Source organism: Nelumbo lutea, chromosome 5 (assembly GCF_056320005.1).
Source record: "Nelumbo lutea isolate HS-2025 chromosome 5, American lotus-T2T, whole genome shotgun sequence".
Classification (NCBI taxonomy): domain Eukaryota; kingdom Viridiplantae; phylum Streptophyta; class Magnoliopsida; order Proteales; family Nelumbonaceae; genus Nelumbo; species Nelumbo lutea.
In genome coordinates, this window is record NC_142688.1 from 11,929,812 (window position 1) to 11,943,058 (window position 13,247).

The following is a 13,247-nucleotide window of genomic DNA, read 5'->3' on the forward strand; positions in this document are numbered from 1 at the left end:
TTGAAGGGAAAACGTCAAATTAATGATAATCACGGTAAACAAGATCAATAAGATGGATGTACATATAACTCTAATATCATATGAAAGTTGACCCACTACATATAGACCTCCATGCCAATAAATTTTGAGGACTGACACAAGGGACAGAAACTAAGCTTACTCTCACAATCTTTACACAGGCATAGATGCCTGCAGGGCAATAGAAGCATGCAAACTTCATTGACTCTGCAAACCTTACAAGTCATCAACTCTTTTAGATCCTTGTTCTCTTTGTAAACCAGGTGAAAATCAATAGATTCACCATTGCAACAAGAGGCTGTGTCATCTACCTCACTGTCACCACATCCTTCCTTGCTGTCCCTGCTTTGAGCAAAAACTTGCTGGAGATTGAACTTGAGGGTGGTTATCATGTTCTCATTGCACTTTGCTCTGTGCTGCCAAGCACCTGCTTCCATGCTCAACTGTTTCATTCGCTCTTCAAGCTCTGTGTTTTTCTTGTTTATGTCTTCCACCTCTGCTTCTTTTTCACGGAGCTTCTGAAGGATCCTTTCTTCTGCAATAGTTAGAGTTTGGATCTGATTTGTCTGAACCTTCTCTAGGATTACTTGCCTCATCTGCTCACCCTGTTAGTGTAAAAAAAAAAGTAAATAAGATTCTAATAGTGCTCAAGGAAAAACAAAATAAAATAGCAACACCTCTTTTGCCTTCCCCTTTCTCCAAGGCTTTGAGAACTTCTCAAGTAAATTCCCGGCAATCCAACAAAAATGGAAACCATAGTACAGACCTCGAACAAGCAACCTTTCCTTCTTCCTTCTGCTCTCCCTTTTTTTCCTTCCATTTAATTTTTTTATTTGGGGTGAGGAAGGAAGAAGATAGGTTTTATGATATAACTAATCTGCAAATTACATGAGAAAGATTTATACATATGATATCCTAAAGATTTCAGGCAGGTCTGAGAAGTTCAAGGCATTTTAGAACTAAGTAGTATGGAATCTAGTAAAGAATTTGAGACATCAAACCTAAAATTAATTAGATTTCATGCATAAATGAATAGGTTAAATGGACAACGCATTCCCAATGTCTTCAGAGTTGATAATTTTTTTTTCTAAAATATTGTAGAAAAAACGAAGACTGCAAAAATCCTGCATCCGTCATACTTCTTCTGTTTCACAGGGTTTAATTTTATCGTTCCAAAAAATTGGGAAAAAATCGAATACAAAGGCAGACCTGAACTTTGACGAATCGATCCATCTCCGCCTCTTGTCTCTGCAATTCCCCATCGATATCGTCATCGAGGAGCGAGAAAAGAGGTGAATCACCTGAAGATGCCATACGCCTATCATCCAGTGACAACCCCAAACCTGTGGAAACCGACCGTGTTTGGAAGAAATCCACCGAAGATATCTGGGAGTTGTTCTCCAAGAAATCCTGTTCTTTTAACCTTTTCTTCTTCGGCTCCGAACCATTCTTCCACCGCATATCGCCGCCGCCACAGTCTGTTGCCGGAGTCGGAGCAGGAGCAAATCCGGCCACGTGAACTAAAAAAACAGAAAAAAAATGAAGTAAATAACTAAAATATTTTACAGGAAAAATAATGGAGATGAAGAAAATCTCAGGAAAGATTGGTTACAGGGAGAGATATATTGGGGTTGAGATTGATCGGCGAAATTTGTGGAGTTGAAGAAGGCGACCGGTGATGACATCTGACCATCCATAGATAACAAATTTCTGGATAAAAGAAAGAAGAAATAAAATAGCAGAAATCAGAAAAAAAAAAAAAAAGAAAACAATATTTATATATGATTGAAGAGTGGATAATGAAACTCGATAGCTTTTATGATTCATTTCAGGAATTTAAAAGGAGTAGAATTCATTTCTTATTATTCTTTGCACCTCAAAGATTTGGATTGTTGTTGTTGGAATTGGTTCAGTGGAATCGCCATGGCGAGGGAGAAGGGAGAGAGGAAATAGAGATGAGATGGATTCATAGAAAGGAAAGAGGAGCATAAAACGACACTCCAGAGGTTTCTCTGTATCTTCTCTTTTTTTTGTTTACCCCTGTTGATGTTGCAAATTTTTTTGTAGTCCCTGAGGGACGCCCTCCATTACTCCATCTTGAAGGTGAGTAGTAATGACTGCTGAGGAGTGAGGATTACTGAGGATCGTCCACTTTTGTGGGACCCGCCATGTCTGTTTTGCATTTACTTGTATGGCAAGCTGCGTCTGCTGCGACCTGCGAGGTAGCAGTACTTCCATTTTTGGGTGGTGGGCTTGGACTTGGATCTTGGAGCATCAATCCGTAAAGCTGCGCGAAGGAAACCACTTGCATTGCAAGATCATCTCGGATCTACCTAGACACACCCTACCCACAAGACAAGACACATTGGGATGTGTGATTCATGGGAGATGATGGCAGATGTGATGTCCTGTGGATAGGGTATGGATGGCAGATGTGGAGTCCAAACCGAAGCTCGGCGCTTTACATGTACATCCACCGTGAATTGAGAACATCTTTGGTGAATAATAATTAATAAATATAGAAGATGTTTCCGATATATGATAAGATGTGCGTGTGAGGCGCCACATGTGGTCTTGTAACTTTCTTATTTACACGTTCCAAGATGAATTGCTATTGGGGGATCCAACAATGAATTCCACTCATGAATGGCAAATAGAACCCGACACGTAGAAAAGACCTGCCAACTGGCTTGGAAGTCTTGGATGATGGGGTTTCATGTCTGCTCAACAACTTCTAAGTAGGTACAACGGTCAACCGATGAAGATCCATGGGCAGATAATGGGCTTATACCCACACTAGGACTAGAGCCTATAGCTCTAGGACTACGAACTAGATATTTTGTAAAACCTAGCTTGATTGAATTTTTTTTTAAGGACATAACAGAAGCATTACACATAGGACTGCTGCTGCTACTCTCTACCGGGGGTTTGTTATATTTACAATTTTACATGCATTGTACGCGAGGCTAATATGACTTATACATATATTATTATCAAAATCAAGCAAAAAATTTCAAAGTTAATATCTAAGATGTAACATTGTTGGGGAAGATGGGGTCACTATAACTTTAAAACGTTATTTGCCCCCATTCAGTTTTAATGAGTTTGCTGTTAAGTTACAGGCAAATTCGTTCCTAAGATACAACAAAGCCTTGAACAAAAATCTGCAACCAGCAAAGTTAAAGAATTTCCAAAGAAACCTTCTATGAGACTGTAAAAGACCGGACTGAGAGAGAGATAGTGAATTTCAAAATTGTGTGTTTTGGAGTCTGATTCATGCTCCTTAAATAATTTGTGAAGAGGTATGAAGAAAAGGTAGGTGCTGATTTAGAGAAGGCACCTTGAACAATCACAATTTCAACCATTGCGACTGTTTAAAAAGTAGTTAACAGTTTGTGACTGTTATCTTTGAATTGTGCCTCTCGATCACACCCGATCGAATCGTGACCGTTGATCTCACCAACTGTGATCAACGATCATCAATGCACCAAAACCAAACCTGCCTATCGCGAGCCACGCGGGTGCATGCAAAGTGTGCCTCTAAAGCATCTCATTGCACCACACACACACACACACGCATGCGTGCGCGTTGCGTGGTATCGAATCCCCATACTCTCATCTACTAATTCTAAGGAGTGTAAATCAGTTCCTATTGAAACACTGAAAACAAACCTTGTAATTATCCAAAGTGGGACAAGTTCAAAACTGAGTTTTTTTTATAAGAGAAAAACTGATTTTTCAACCAAGTCTGCAAGTGCAATTTCTCATATAATCAAACCCATTGGATTTAATCTATTATGAGATTAAAATCCAATAGGTCCCATTCTACATCACCTTCTTCCTGTATAGCTCGTACTGTATAGCTCGTACCACATTGATTGAATCACAAAAAACTAAAGCTGATATGGTATAAAGCCTACTTGCTGCCTTTAACCCTTCGATTACTTCTCTCCATTCGGCCTAGGCTGTTAATGAAGCTTTGATTGTTCGACCTTTTACATGCACAACTGATAAGTCCTTACCTAGTATTATGAAACCAATAGCCACATTTCCTGTACCTATTCTGAAGGCTCCATCTGTATATATCAAGTGGTCCAGTTGTTGGCAAGAGATTGTTCTCCTCTTTTGTGTTTTCTCTGTTAAATGTGGACCTAAGCTCATAAATGAATCAGCCATTTCAAGTAACTGGGCTGGGTGTGAAGTGAGTTGGCGATGGACTTTTGCATTTCGCATGCCCCAAATAAGCCTAAAAGGAATAAGAAATTCTTCAATGTAGCTCTTCTGATTGTCTAAAGGGAGGTAGCTTAGCTTAGATTCAATCCAATATGATAGATATTGATTAAGGTGTCTATTCTGGAGATCATCTGGGTTATTCCTATTTGGGCAAGGAGGCACACAGCTCTGGCATAGTGAAATGAGAAAAACACATGCTGCTATGTTTTTTTTTTCGCATTGCATAAAGAGTAGCACTGATCTTGTTCTTTGAGAAAGATCATTCTATCTTTGGTTTTTATTCCATTCCAACGAGCTTTCCACATGAATAATTGGAACCTTGGAGGAACTTTTGTGTTCCATATAACTTTCCAAGGAGCAGCTGGTTGTGATGGTGATGGGTTTTGATTGGTAAAAAATATGTAACATGATTTTACGCAATAGGCAGTTGTTTTTGACTCTTTCCAAATTAGCTTGTCTTCACTGAGCTGAGAAGACTTGTATATATGAGTGATGTGCTTCACTATATTCGTAGTGAATAGCTCTCTCAGAGCCTATATATTCCAATTCTCATTCTTAAGGAGGATGTCCCTGACCCTAGTGATGTTTGTGGGGATGTTGACATTGCTTTGTAGTTGAGGGGTTCCATTTGGAAGTGTTGGAATCCAATGATCAAGTATATGAATCCTAGAGTCCTCTTTGATTTGCCAAAAAAAGGGCACCTTTTGTTTCCTCCAATATGGTAATGACTATTTTCCACCATGGGGAATCATGAGGCTTCTTTTTCAAGAGGAACAATGATTTGTCCTTAATGTATTTTTCCTTGATTTGAACTCACAACCCTTGTCTACTTGTGAGAAGCCTCCACACTTGTTTTGAGGAATAGTGCTTTATTAAATTCACCCTCCTAAATCCCAGGCCTCCCTCATTCTTGGGTTTACACATCTTGTGCCATGCTACTGTGTGCATTCTAGTATTTGTTAAAGAGCTTCCCCACTAGAAATTTCTTTGTATTTTTTTCATTTGGTTTATTGTTTTTTCCCAGGATGGAGGTGGGCATCGTATATGCAGGCAAGGCCTGCAAAATAGACTTGACAAGAGTTATTCTACCCGCTTGTGACAGAAATTTTGCTTTCCAAGTGGCTAGTTTAGAATTCATCTTCTCCATTATTTCTTGATGGGACGAAACATGTTTTCCTTGTAAACAGAGATTCTCTCCTAGGCACCTTTCTTGAGCTTTTAATGATTTCATTTGTAGCTTATGAAGTAATATTTTCTTTTTTTTTTTTCATATGTACAAAGGAAAAAAGGTGCCTAGGAGAAAATCTCTGTTTGCCATATTTATTTTCTTCCTTGAAATTTCCTCAAACTTTTTCAGGATTTCCTTCACTCTTCTCACCTAAGCTACATCTACTTTGCACATTATCAGGCAATTATCAGCAAATAGTAAGTGGCTAATTGCAGTACCTCCTCTACATATTTTGATACCCTACAACTCCTTATTCTACTCTGCTCTTTCAAGAAGGCTGGAGAGAGCTTGCATGCCTATTATGAACAGGTAAGGTGATAATGGATCACCTTCCCCAATCCCATTATTGAGTTGGAAGTGTTCTTTTTGGGTGACATTGATTTTTGTGGAGAATGTGGGGGTGTTTATACATGCTTCTATTAATTGACACTACTTTTCTGTAAATCCCATTTCTTTCAACATTTGGATAATAAAATCCCTACTCATTCTATCATAAGTATTGAACATATCTATCTTCAATAGAACCCAACCTATTCCTTTCCTTTATTTTCTTAGCTTGTGGACTACTTCTTTTGCCACCAAAATATTATACAATCCTTGTCTTCCTTTTATAAAGGTTGATTGATTGGGGGCAATTAATTTATCAAGGAGGGGTTGCATCCTGAGGACCAAGCATTTGGCTATTGTTTTATACAACACATTGTAGACACGTGGGTCTGTATTGTTGAATTTTTTTTCCGAGTTTTTGACTTTTGGGATATATACAAGATTAGTGGAATTCAGGTTTTAGGGCATTTGGCCTGAATCGAAGAATTCTCTAACAAATTTGCAAATGTCTGCTTTTATTATTCCCCAATATTTCTGGTAGAAGAAGGGGGTGAAGCCATTTGGTCCTGGTGCAAAGGGAGCTCTCATGGACTTGACTACTCCTTCGATTTCCTCATTTAATGGCAGTCTAACTAATTTTGCAGCCTCAGTTTCTGAAATCTTGTTGGGTATAAGGTCTTGGGTTTCAAATTCTTCTTCTAGTTGGGGACCACTTGTAAGGATTGCATGTTGCTTGAAAGCTAAGGCTATTTCTTCCAATGTTTGGACATTATTACCCTTATCATTTTTCAAAAATTCAAGTGAATTTCTTTTTTCTTTTAAATTTTGTTAGTTGGTGTAAGTACCTTGTATTTCTTTCCCCATCCCTTAGCTAGAGTTCTCTAAATTTTAATCTCTACAGTTGTTCTTCCCTTCTCAACCAGGTTCCATATTCTCTCCTCAGGTCCACTCCTTTTTTACTATCGTTGGATTCCCAAGTTGTTTCCATCTTCAGTATTTCTTCCTCCACTTCTTTTAGGTTTTTTTTTTTTTTTCAATGTGTCCAAATTTCTCCTTATTCCACATTTTGAGTTTCTTTTTGCAATTCCTCAATTTTTGGCACACATCTCCTTGGTTATGCTCCCAGTTCCATTCTTCTTCAATAATGTTTTTACACTCTTCCTCTTCAGCCCACAAGGGTAGGAAATGGAATTGTTTTGGACCTAATATTGTGTGTGGAGCAGTGTTTACTAGAAGTATCGCATGGAATGAGAAAATATTTCTATAGGCTCAGATTTTTGCTTCTGGGAAGCTCTCATGCCACCAAGGTGTTGCTAATCCCCTGTCTAACTTCTCTTTTACACATAAAATCCTTTTTTTGCCGTTGGACCAAGTATATCTAATCCCTTTGGATTCAATTTCAAGGAGGGCATAGTTCTGAATTATTTTATTTAGATGTTTTGAAATTTTGTTAGATCTGAGGTTACAACCTCTATAGTCTTGTCCTTCTATTATATCATTTAGATCACCCACCGTCATTGATAACTATGTATTTTGATGCCTTAATGGCATCATTTTCAAGGGTATTTTAGGCCTTAGAATAGTCAAAATGTCTCATTTACCTAGTTATTTCAATATTATGACTTCTGAGGGTCTTTATGCAAATCTTGTGAAAAACTGGGGAAGTTTCATGGCTGAAATGTAGTTTTTGGGAAACTAGTGTGAAGTCCAACTGAGAGAATGGGTGTTTTTTGTGAAAAATCGAGCATAGGAGGGTGTCTCCTATCTGCTAAACCCAGGATGGCATCCCTCCTACTATATTAACATACTCCCATTTCCTTAGCAAACCCTAGGGCGCCTTCTAATTCATTCTTTTCATCCTTAACAAACCTTAGCCAACCCTATCTGCTAAATCTCCACCTTTCATCCCTTCTAATCTTCATCATTCATTCTAGGGCTCTATCTTTTTAGCCTTTTAACCCTAGGGTGCCACCTAACTTCTAATCCTTACCATTCAACCCTTAGCCACTAGATCTTAGCCCTCTATTCCATTATCTATTTCATCCATCCACTCTAGGGCGCCATCCACTCCTTTTAATCTCCACCTTTCAACCCTAGGCGCCTCAATCTCCACCATTCATTTTTTGGTACCCAAATCTTAGCCCTACATAATATTGGGCGCCCTCTCATTTTCTTCTCATCCTAACCCTTCATTACAAACCCTAGGGCACCCAGATCTTTGCTAAAATCCAACTGGCGTTCCCATCTTTCTCTCTAATCCCAGTTGTATCCATCATTCTCTATAAAAATGACCCAAGGGCTCTTGAGAAAGGGTTGCATTCTGCCCCTAGACAAGAGGAGGGGTTCCTGCTTGCAGTTCGCCTAAACCACTACTGCCACCTCTCGATTTGGATCCCAACCATTAGTCTTAGATTTAATTTCTGTTCTTTTATTTCCAGTTCCATTTTTTTTCCTTTTTGCAATTTACTTTCATTCAGTTTGATTTTTGTTTTCTTTTCTACAGATCTAGAATTCAGCCAGGTAAGACGGAAGACTTAGCTCGAGAAGTTTGAAAGTCAAAGGAGAGATCCGAAGACTACTACCTCTGATCGGATTACATATTTTTTATTTTCTTCATTTTATTTATTTATTTATGTTATTTATTTATTTTTTTGCACTTTTCACTTCCTGCACTGTTTGAATTTTATTTTAATTAATTTCAGTTTAATTAATTAAATTATGTGTTTTTGCAACTCTCAATTGTGCTCTCTTTCTCAGATTTAAGTAAATAACATTTTTCCCTCACTTCCCTGTGGATACAACTTGTTCTCACCATTTAATGCGTTTGTAATTATTAAACTTACAAATATTAAAATTGGTGTTATGAAATAGTTAACGACACGCTTCCAAACATAGCTAGCTCTTTGAGACTTGTTTAGGTGCCCATAAATGAAACACAACCCCCATGGGGGATCTGATGGTCCATTCTTTATATTCAATATTATGCTTCTCTATGAGGTTTTGATAATTTCTATGAACATACCACTCTTCTAGAAGCACATTAATCCCCTTGATAGACCATTTGCTGCTACCCCACGTCCTTGTTCGTAGCCTAGGGTTTTCCCCAACCTTTCCATTTTTTTAGTGTCAACTTTTGTTTTAGATAAGAATAGAAGGTCTGGGTTTTCCTCTTTTATTTGTTTTTTCAAATATCTCATTTTGTGGGGATCATTGCGTCCCCGTATGTTCCAGATCAAGAATTTCATTGCAACATATAAAGCTATGAGCTTGAGAAGATAACGAGATACAACAAGAAATTGAATAACATAAAGGGTTAGGGTTACCTAGTCTATTTATAAAATGGGAGTACCGCAAGTAGCAACTTGATACTCACAGGGGTCAGGATGAAGGTTCCATCCCAATTGAACTCCTCTTTAGTGTCTGCACTAACTGATTTACTACCCTAGCTTGACGAGGTAGGTGAGAGAAGTTCTGCAACCATCTTTACGGTTTCCGACCGCTGCATCTCCTCCTAAAAGTTCGGTTCTTGTTCTGACATGTGAAGGGCCGCCCATCCTTTTTTTTTTTTTTGGTTCGAGGATTAGGATTTCTGAGAGAGGAATGGAAAATTTCTTCTGAAGCCCCTCGACTGTTTGAAGATGGATCGTGTTATTGATCACGTGAACTATAGCTTTTGATTTTGGGTCAAAAACGGTCTACCTCGGTTGAACCAATTTCATTAACCCCAGCTCCAGTTCAGTAAAACCGAAACCACCTGTCTTTGTAATGTAACTTCTCCATTTGCTTTTATTCCACGTGTTCTTGTACGAACACTTGGATTTCGCTTTCTCACCATATATTGCTACGTGTTGTGTATTTTCGTCGTTTGCTGGCATTTGATGGGAGAGGGTCGAAGACGTGCTCGTAACCTTTGCTTGCATGAGCGACGCCTGCAATGTTTGAACTGCCACTTGGAGTGACTTCCTCTTTCTTGTTTGTTGAGTTGACTCGCCCGATTTCACTGAGTTAATGATAACTTGACCCTGACTTCCTCTTCCTCCATGTTTCAACGATGTTGTCGATCTATCATCCAAGCATCGGCATTTCTTAGATGCTCCTTCATCCTCCGACTCTTCATCAAATCCTGTATCGCTCATTCTGATTTGTTGTATCTTGTAATTAGTGACATGGTGGTGATATATTGAGATTTTGAGGGGTTTTTCGAATTGGAAATCAGCCCTTATCCATTCCCTGGCTTCATTTATATATCTGTTTTCTATCTCCTGTTTGGCTGCTGCTTCTAATGGAACTGTAATTCTTTTGCATCTAAACCATCTGTGGCCACAATACACACATACTTTTGTTAAGCCTTCATAACAGTAGCGAACCCACTTGTGGTTTCCTTCAACATTAACAAACATATCCGTGAAGAGTGCTGTGGAATATCAATGATAACATGCATCGTGTATATAGGTCCCTTTTTAAATGGCCAGTGGGTATATTTCCATTAAGCCCATTGCCTTGACTCGAGCGTCCTCCACCACAGACCCTAGGAACCAGATGCAGTTGAAGCCACACTCTTTGATGGTAGATTTTATTAATGGTGCCATCCTCACTATCCGACCAGGGGGCTACCATAAGCCAGCTGTCTCCCCCTTGTAGGGCATGGTTTCGCTCATCAAAATGAATTTCTAATTGCCCTCCCTCGATAAATTTAATATGTACCCGCTGCTTCAGGTTCCATATTATTTTAACGTGCTTTTCAAGGCATTCGTTGTAACCTAGAGTCGAGGGAAGATTCTTCCTTTGAGAAGATGTGCCAGTACCTCTTTAGCTTCTAGCTTCTGCACATTTTGTGATCTCCATTTCTATTTGATTCGTCTTTATTGTAACTTTTTCTACCAGCATCTGGGCCAACTTTAGATTAACTTGATTGTCTCTTCTTTCGTCCATCTTGCTCTTGCCTTTTGGATCTTCCGTATTCCTCACATGAAAGTGGAAATCCTCCTTGAATCTTCACCTTTTTTGTTAGGCCAGAACAGCAACCTGACACTGTTAAAGAAAAGCAACTAAGTAAGAGTCGAGTTTAATAGATGGTTTTACGGTAACAAAAATGACACTCCATAGGAATAATTTACAGTAACCCTGCAGATGGAGACTCTGTAACGGGGACCAATGGAACTGAAAACAATGGACTGGGCAAGGATCCACCGTAAGGTGCTAGGAAGAAACATTAATCTCTTCTATTAGTAGGGACGAATACTAAGATTGAAGAAAAACTCTAACTCAACCAAAGTAATGTCTGGTATTCAGGGGGTTAAACAACAAATGGAAGCTAACGATTATGATGTGTGACGCGTGACTTGGGTGTTTTACATGCAAAGAGCTAGAGTGTAGGCGATGGGACGATGAAGGATTACTTGAGATCCTGACCTACACTAGTCAAGAGGTTCGCATGCAAGAAAACAACGTGTAAGAACAATCCCTAAATATGAGTGTTATGAGATCCTAAAGTGTGGATGTTAGATTACAAAAACTTCAAGCTCATGGCTGAAGGTTGCAAGGAAACAGAGTATTGAGAGAGGCATCCTGAAAAGAGAATCAAGCCTACAAATTTTGTCTCCACTGTCGAATCTGCGCCCTTGTCGATGAGGTGATGAGTCATTGCCCTCACCGAAGCCGATCCGCAACCACTCGTTTATTCCTTGTCCCTTTTGTTGACATTGAAATTCCAAATAAGATTTTGGCTAAGTTTCATTTAATTTAGGCCTAATTTGTTTTTTTTTTTTGTCATTTATTATGTTAAATGTATCTGATGGAGGATACATTTAACATGGATTTAGCGCGAGCAACAACTCAGCATCATAGTTTGATAACGGTTAAGTAACGAGCCTATAAAGCAATTTGTTGAAAAAGGAATTCGCTACAACACGAGCTCTGGGTTCCCCAAGTTACCCCGAAGGGGATATTTTGAGGCTATTTTAGCTCGCGAGCTAGGGAAACCAGATCGCTCAAGCGCCTAAGTAGATAAGTCATTAGAAGGGCAACCCTTAAGTATTTCTAAGCTCGCTACAAAATAGCTCGCAAGTGAGCAGCACAAGTGTTTCTCAGGAAGCTTCTATCTGACAGACCATACCGATCAAACTGCACCATGTCCCTTGACTGATGGTGCAATCCTTGTCCTTTCAATAGTCTGCGCCCACATCTCTCAGTAGGCGGAGGCATGCTTGCCCTTTGGATACATGTCACCCATCCGAGCAAGGGGTACGTCGCAACAGCCACCTGCGCAGCCCTGGCAGGTAACGGCTGTGGCAGAGGCCCAGTGGCGGTTACGCTCGATCTGATGAGAACGCCCCTATAAAAGCCCTTGAGGCAGAAGATAAAAGGATCTTCTTCATACTTTTGAATACGTTTGCACTCTCATACTCTAATTGAATACATCTTTGCTTGCGAGCTAATCTCTCAAGCATAGTGATAAAGCGCGACCTACACTCTTCTTTTCTCTTTCCCCTACGTTCTGACTTAAGCATTGGAGTATTCCCACCGGGTAAACCCCGGGAATCCTTCTTTTCCATCTTCTCAGATGTCGTCCGTTGCCAGCAAGGAGCCAGTCCACAGCCAGGTAGGAGTGCCCGGATCGTGCCGCATCAGTATCCATTGCACTTATCAATGCTTTTTTTTGAGAAAAGTTAAACAATAATCAATTTATTTATATTTATAAAAATTGGGTAAAAGATTTAAACATATATTTAGTTTTTATAAATTAACTTAACTATATCCTAAATTTTTTAAAACAAAGCTCAGCTAGATCACTAGGCAAAGTTGGGGGATTGAGAGAAAGAGGTTCCAAGCCTCAAACAATTTTCAACAATGATCTTCAATCTTTACAGGCTCTGATTTTGGTTCCTGAGAGACGGAATCATTAGAAGCGAGTCACCTTCAATGCAAACTGAATAATTTCTGAAATTAAGCGCCATGTTATGGGCTTAATAGGGTTAACCCCAATAAAATAGGCTTTAACCCCATCACATTTCCCACTTTTGGGCATTTCCATTTTATGGCTTTGTAGCATTTAGTCACTAGCAATCGAAGGAGAATTGGTAGCCTTGTTAATCTCATCAAATAAGTATAAAGCATGTTCCACGAGAATTTGGGGAGAAAGACTTTTGTTGTTGAAGATTTTTTTTCATTTATGTCTTTCCAGACCATCCAGAGAATAAGGCTGCACTTTTCAAGCAAATGAGGGTCCTTTAATTTAATTAAAATTTTCCACCAATCTAAAATTGAAGGCATCACCTTCTGTAGGACCACACAGAAGAGGACTGGCATTTGGCCACACTTGCTTAGCACTGATACAACTTTGTAAAACGTGATCAACATCATCCAGCTTACCACCAAAAGATACAAGAATCCTTGATGTTCATTCCCCTACAATGGAGAAAAGCTCTAGTATGGAGTCTAT

General features: G+C 39.2%; 1 protein-coding gene across 2 annotated transcripts; it reads right to left on the bottom strand.

Annotated features, from left to right (window-relative positions):
• Positions 1 to 9,453, bottom strand: LOC148850359 (putative BOI-related E3 ubiquitin-protein ligase 2). 2 transcript variants are annotated; one of them, XM_088946148.1, is made up of 4 exons: positions 9,180 to 9,453; positions 1,631 to 1,728; positions 1,228 to 1,538; positions 1 to 623 (listed from the first exon to the last, which is right to left on the bottom strand). In XM_088946148.1, exons 2-4 carry the CDS (start codon positions 1,713 to 1,715, stop codon positions 96 to 98), a joined length of 924 nt encoding a protein of 307 aa, XP_088802274.1. In that variant the 5' UTR covers positions 1,716 to 1,728; positions 9,180 to 9,453; the 3' UTR covers positions 1 to 95. The 2 variants fall into 2 exon arrangements, with proteins under 2 accessions (XP_088802274.1, XP_088802273.1); XM_088946147.1 differs by lacking the exon at positions 9,180 to 9,453 and adding an exon at positions 1,894 to 2,132.
• Positions 9,454 to 13,247: the final 3,794 nt, after the last annotated feature.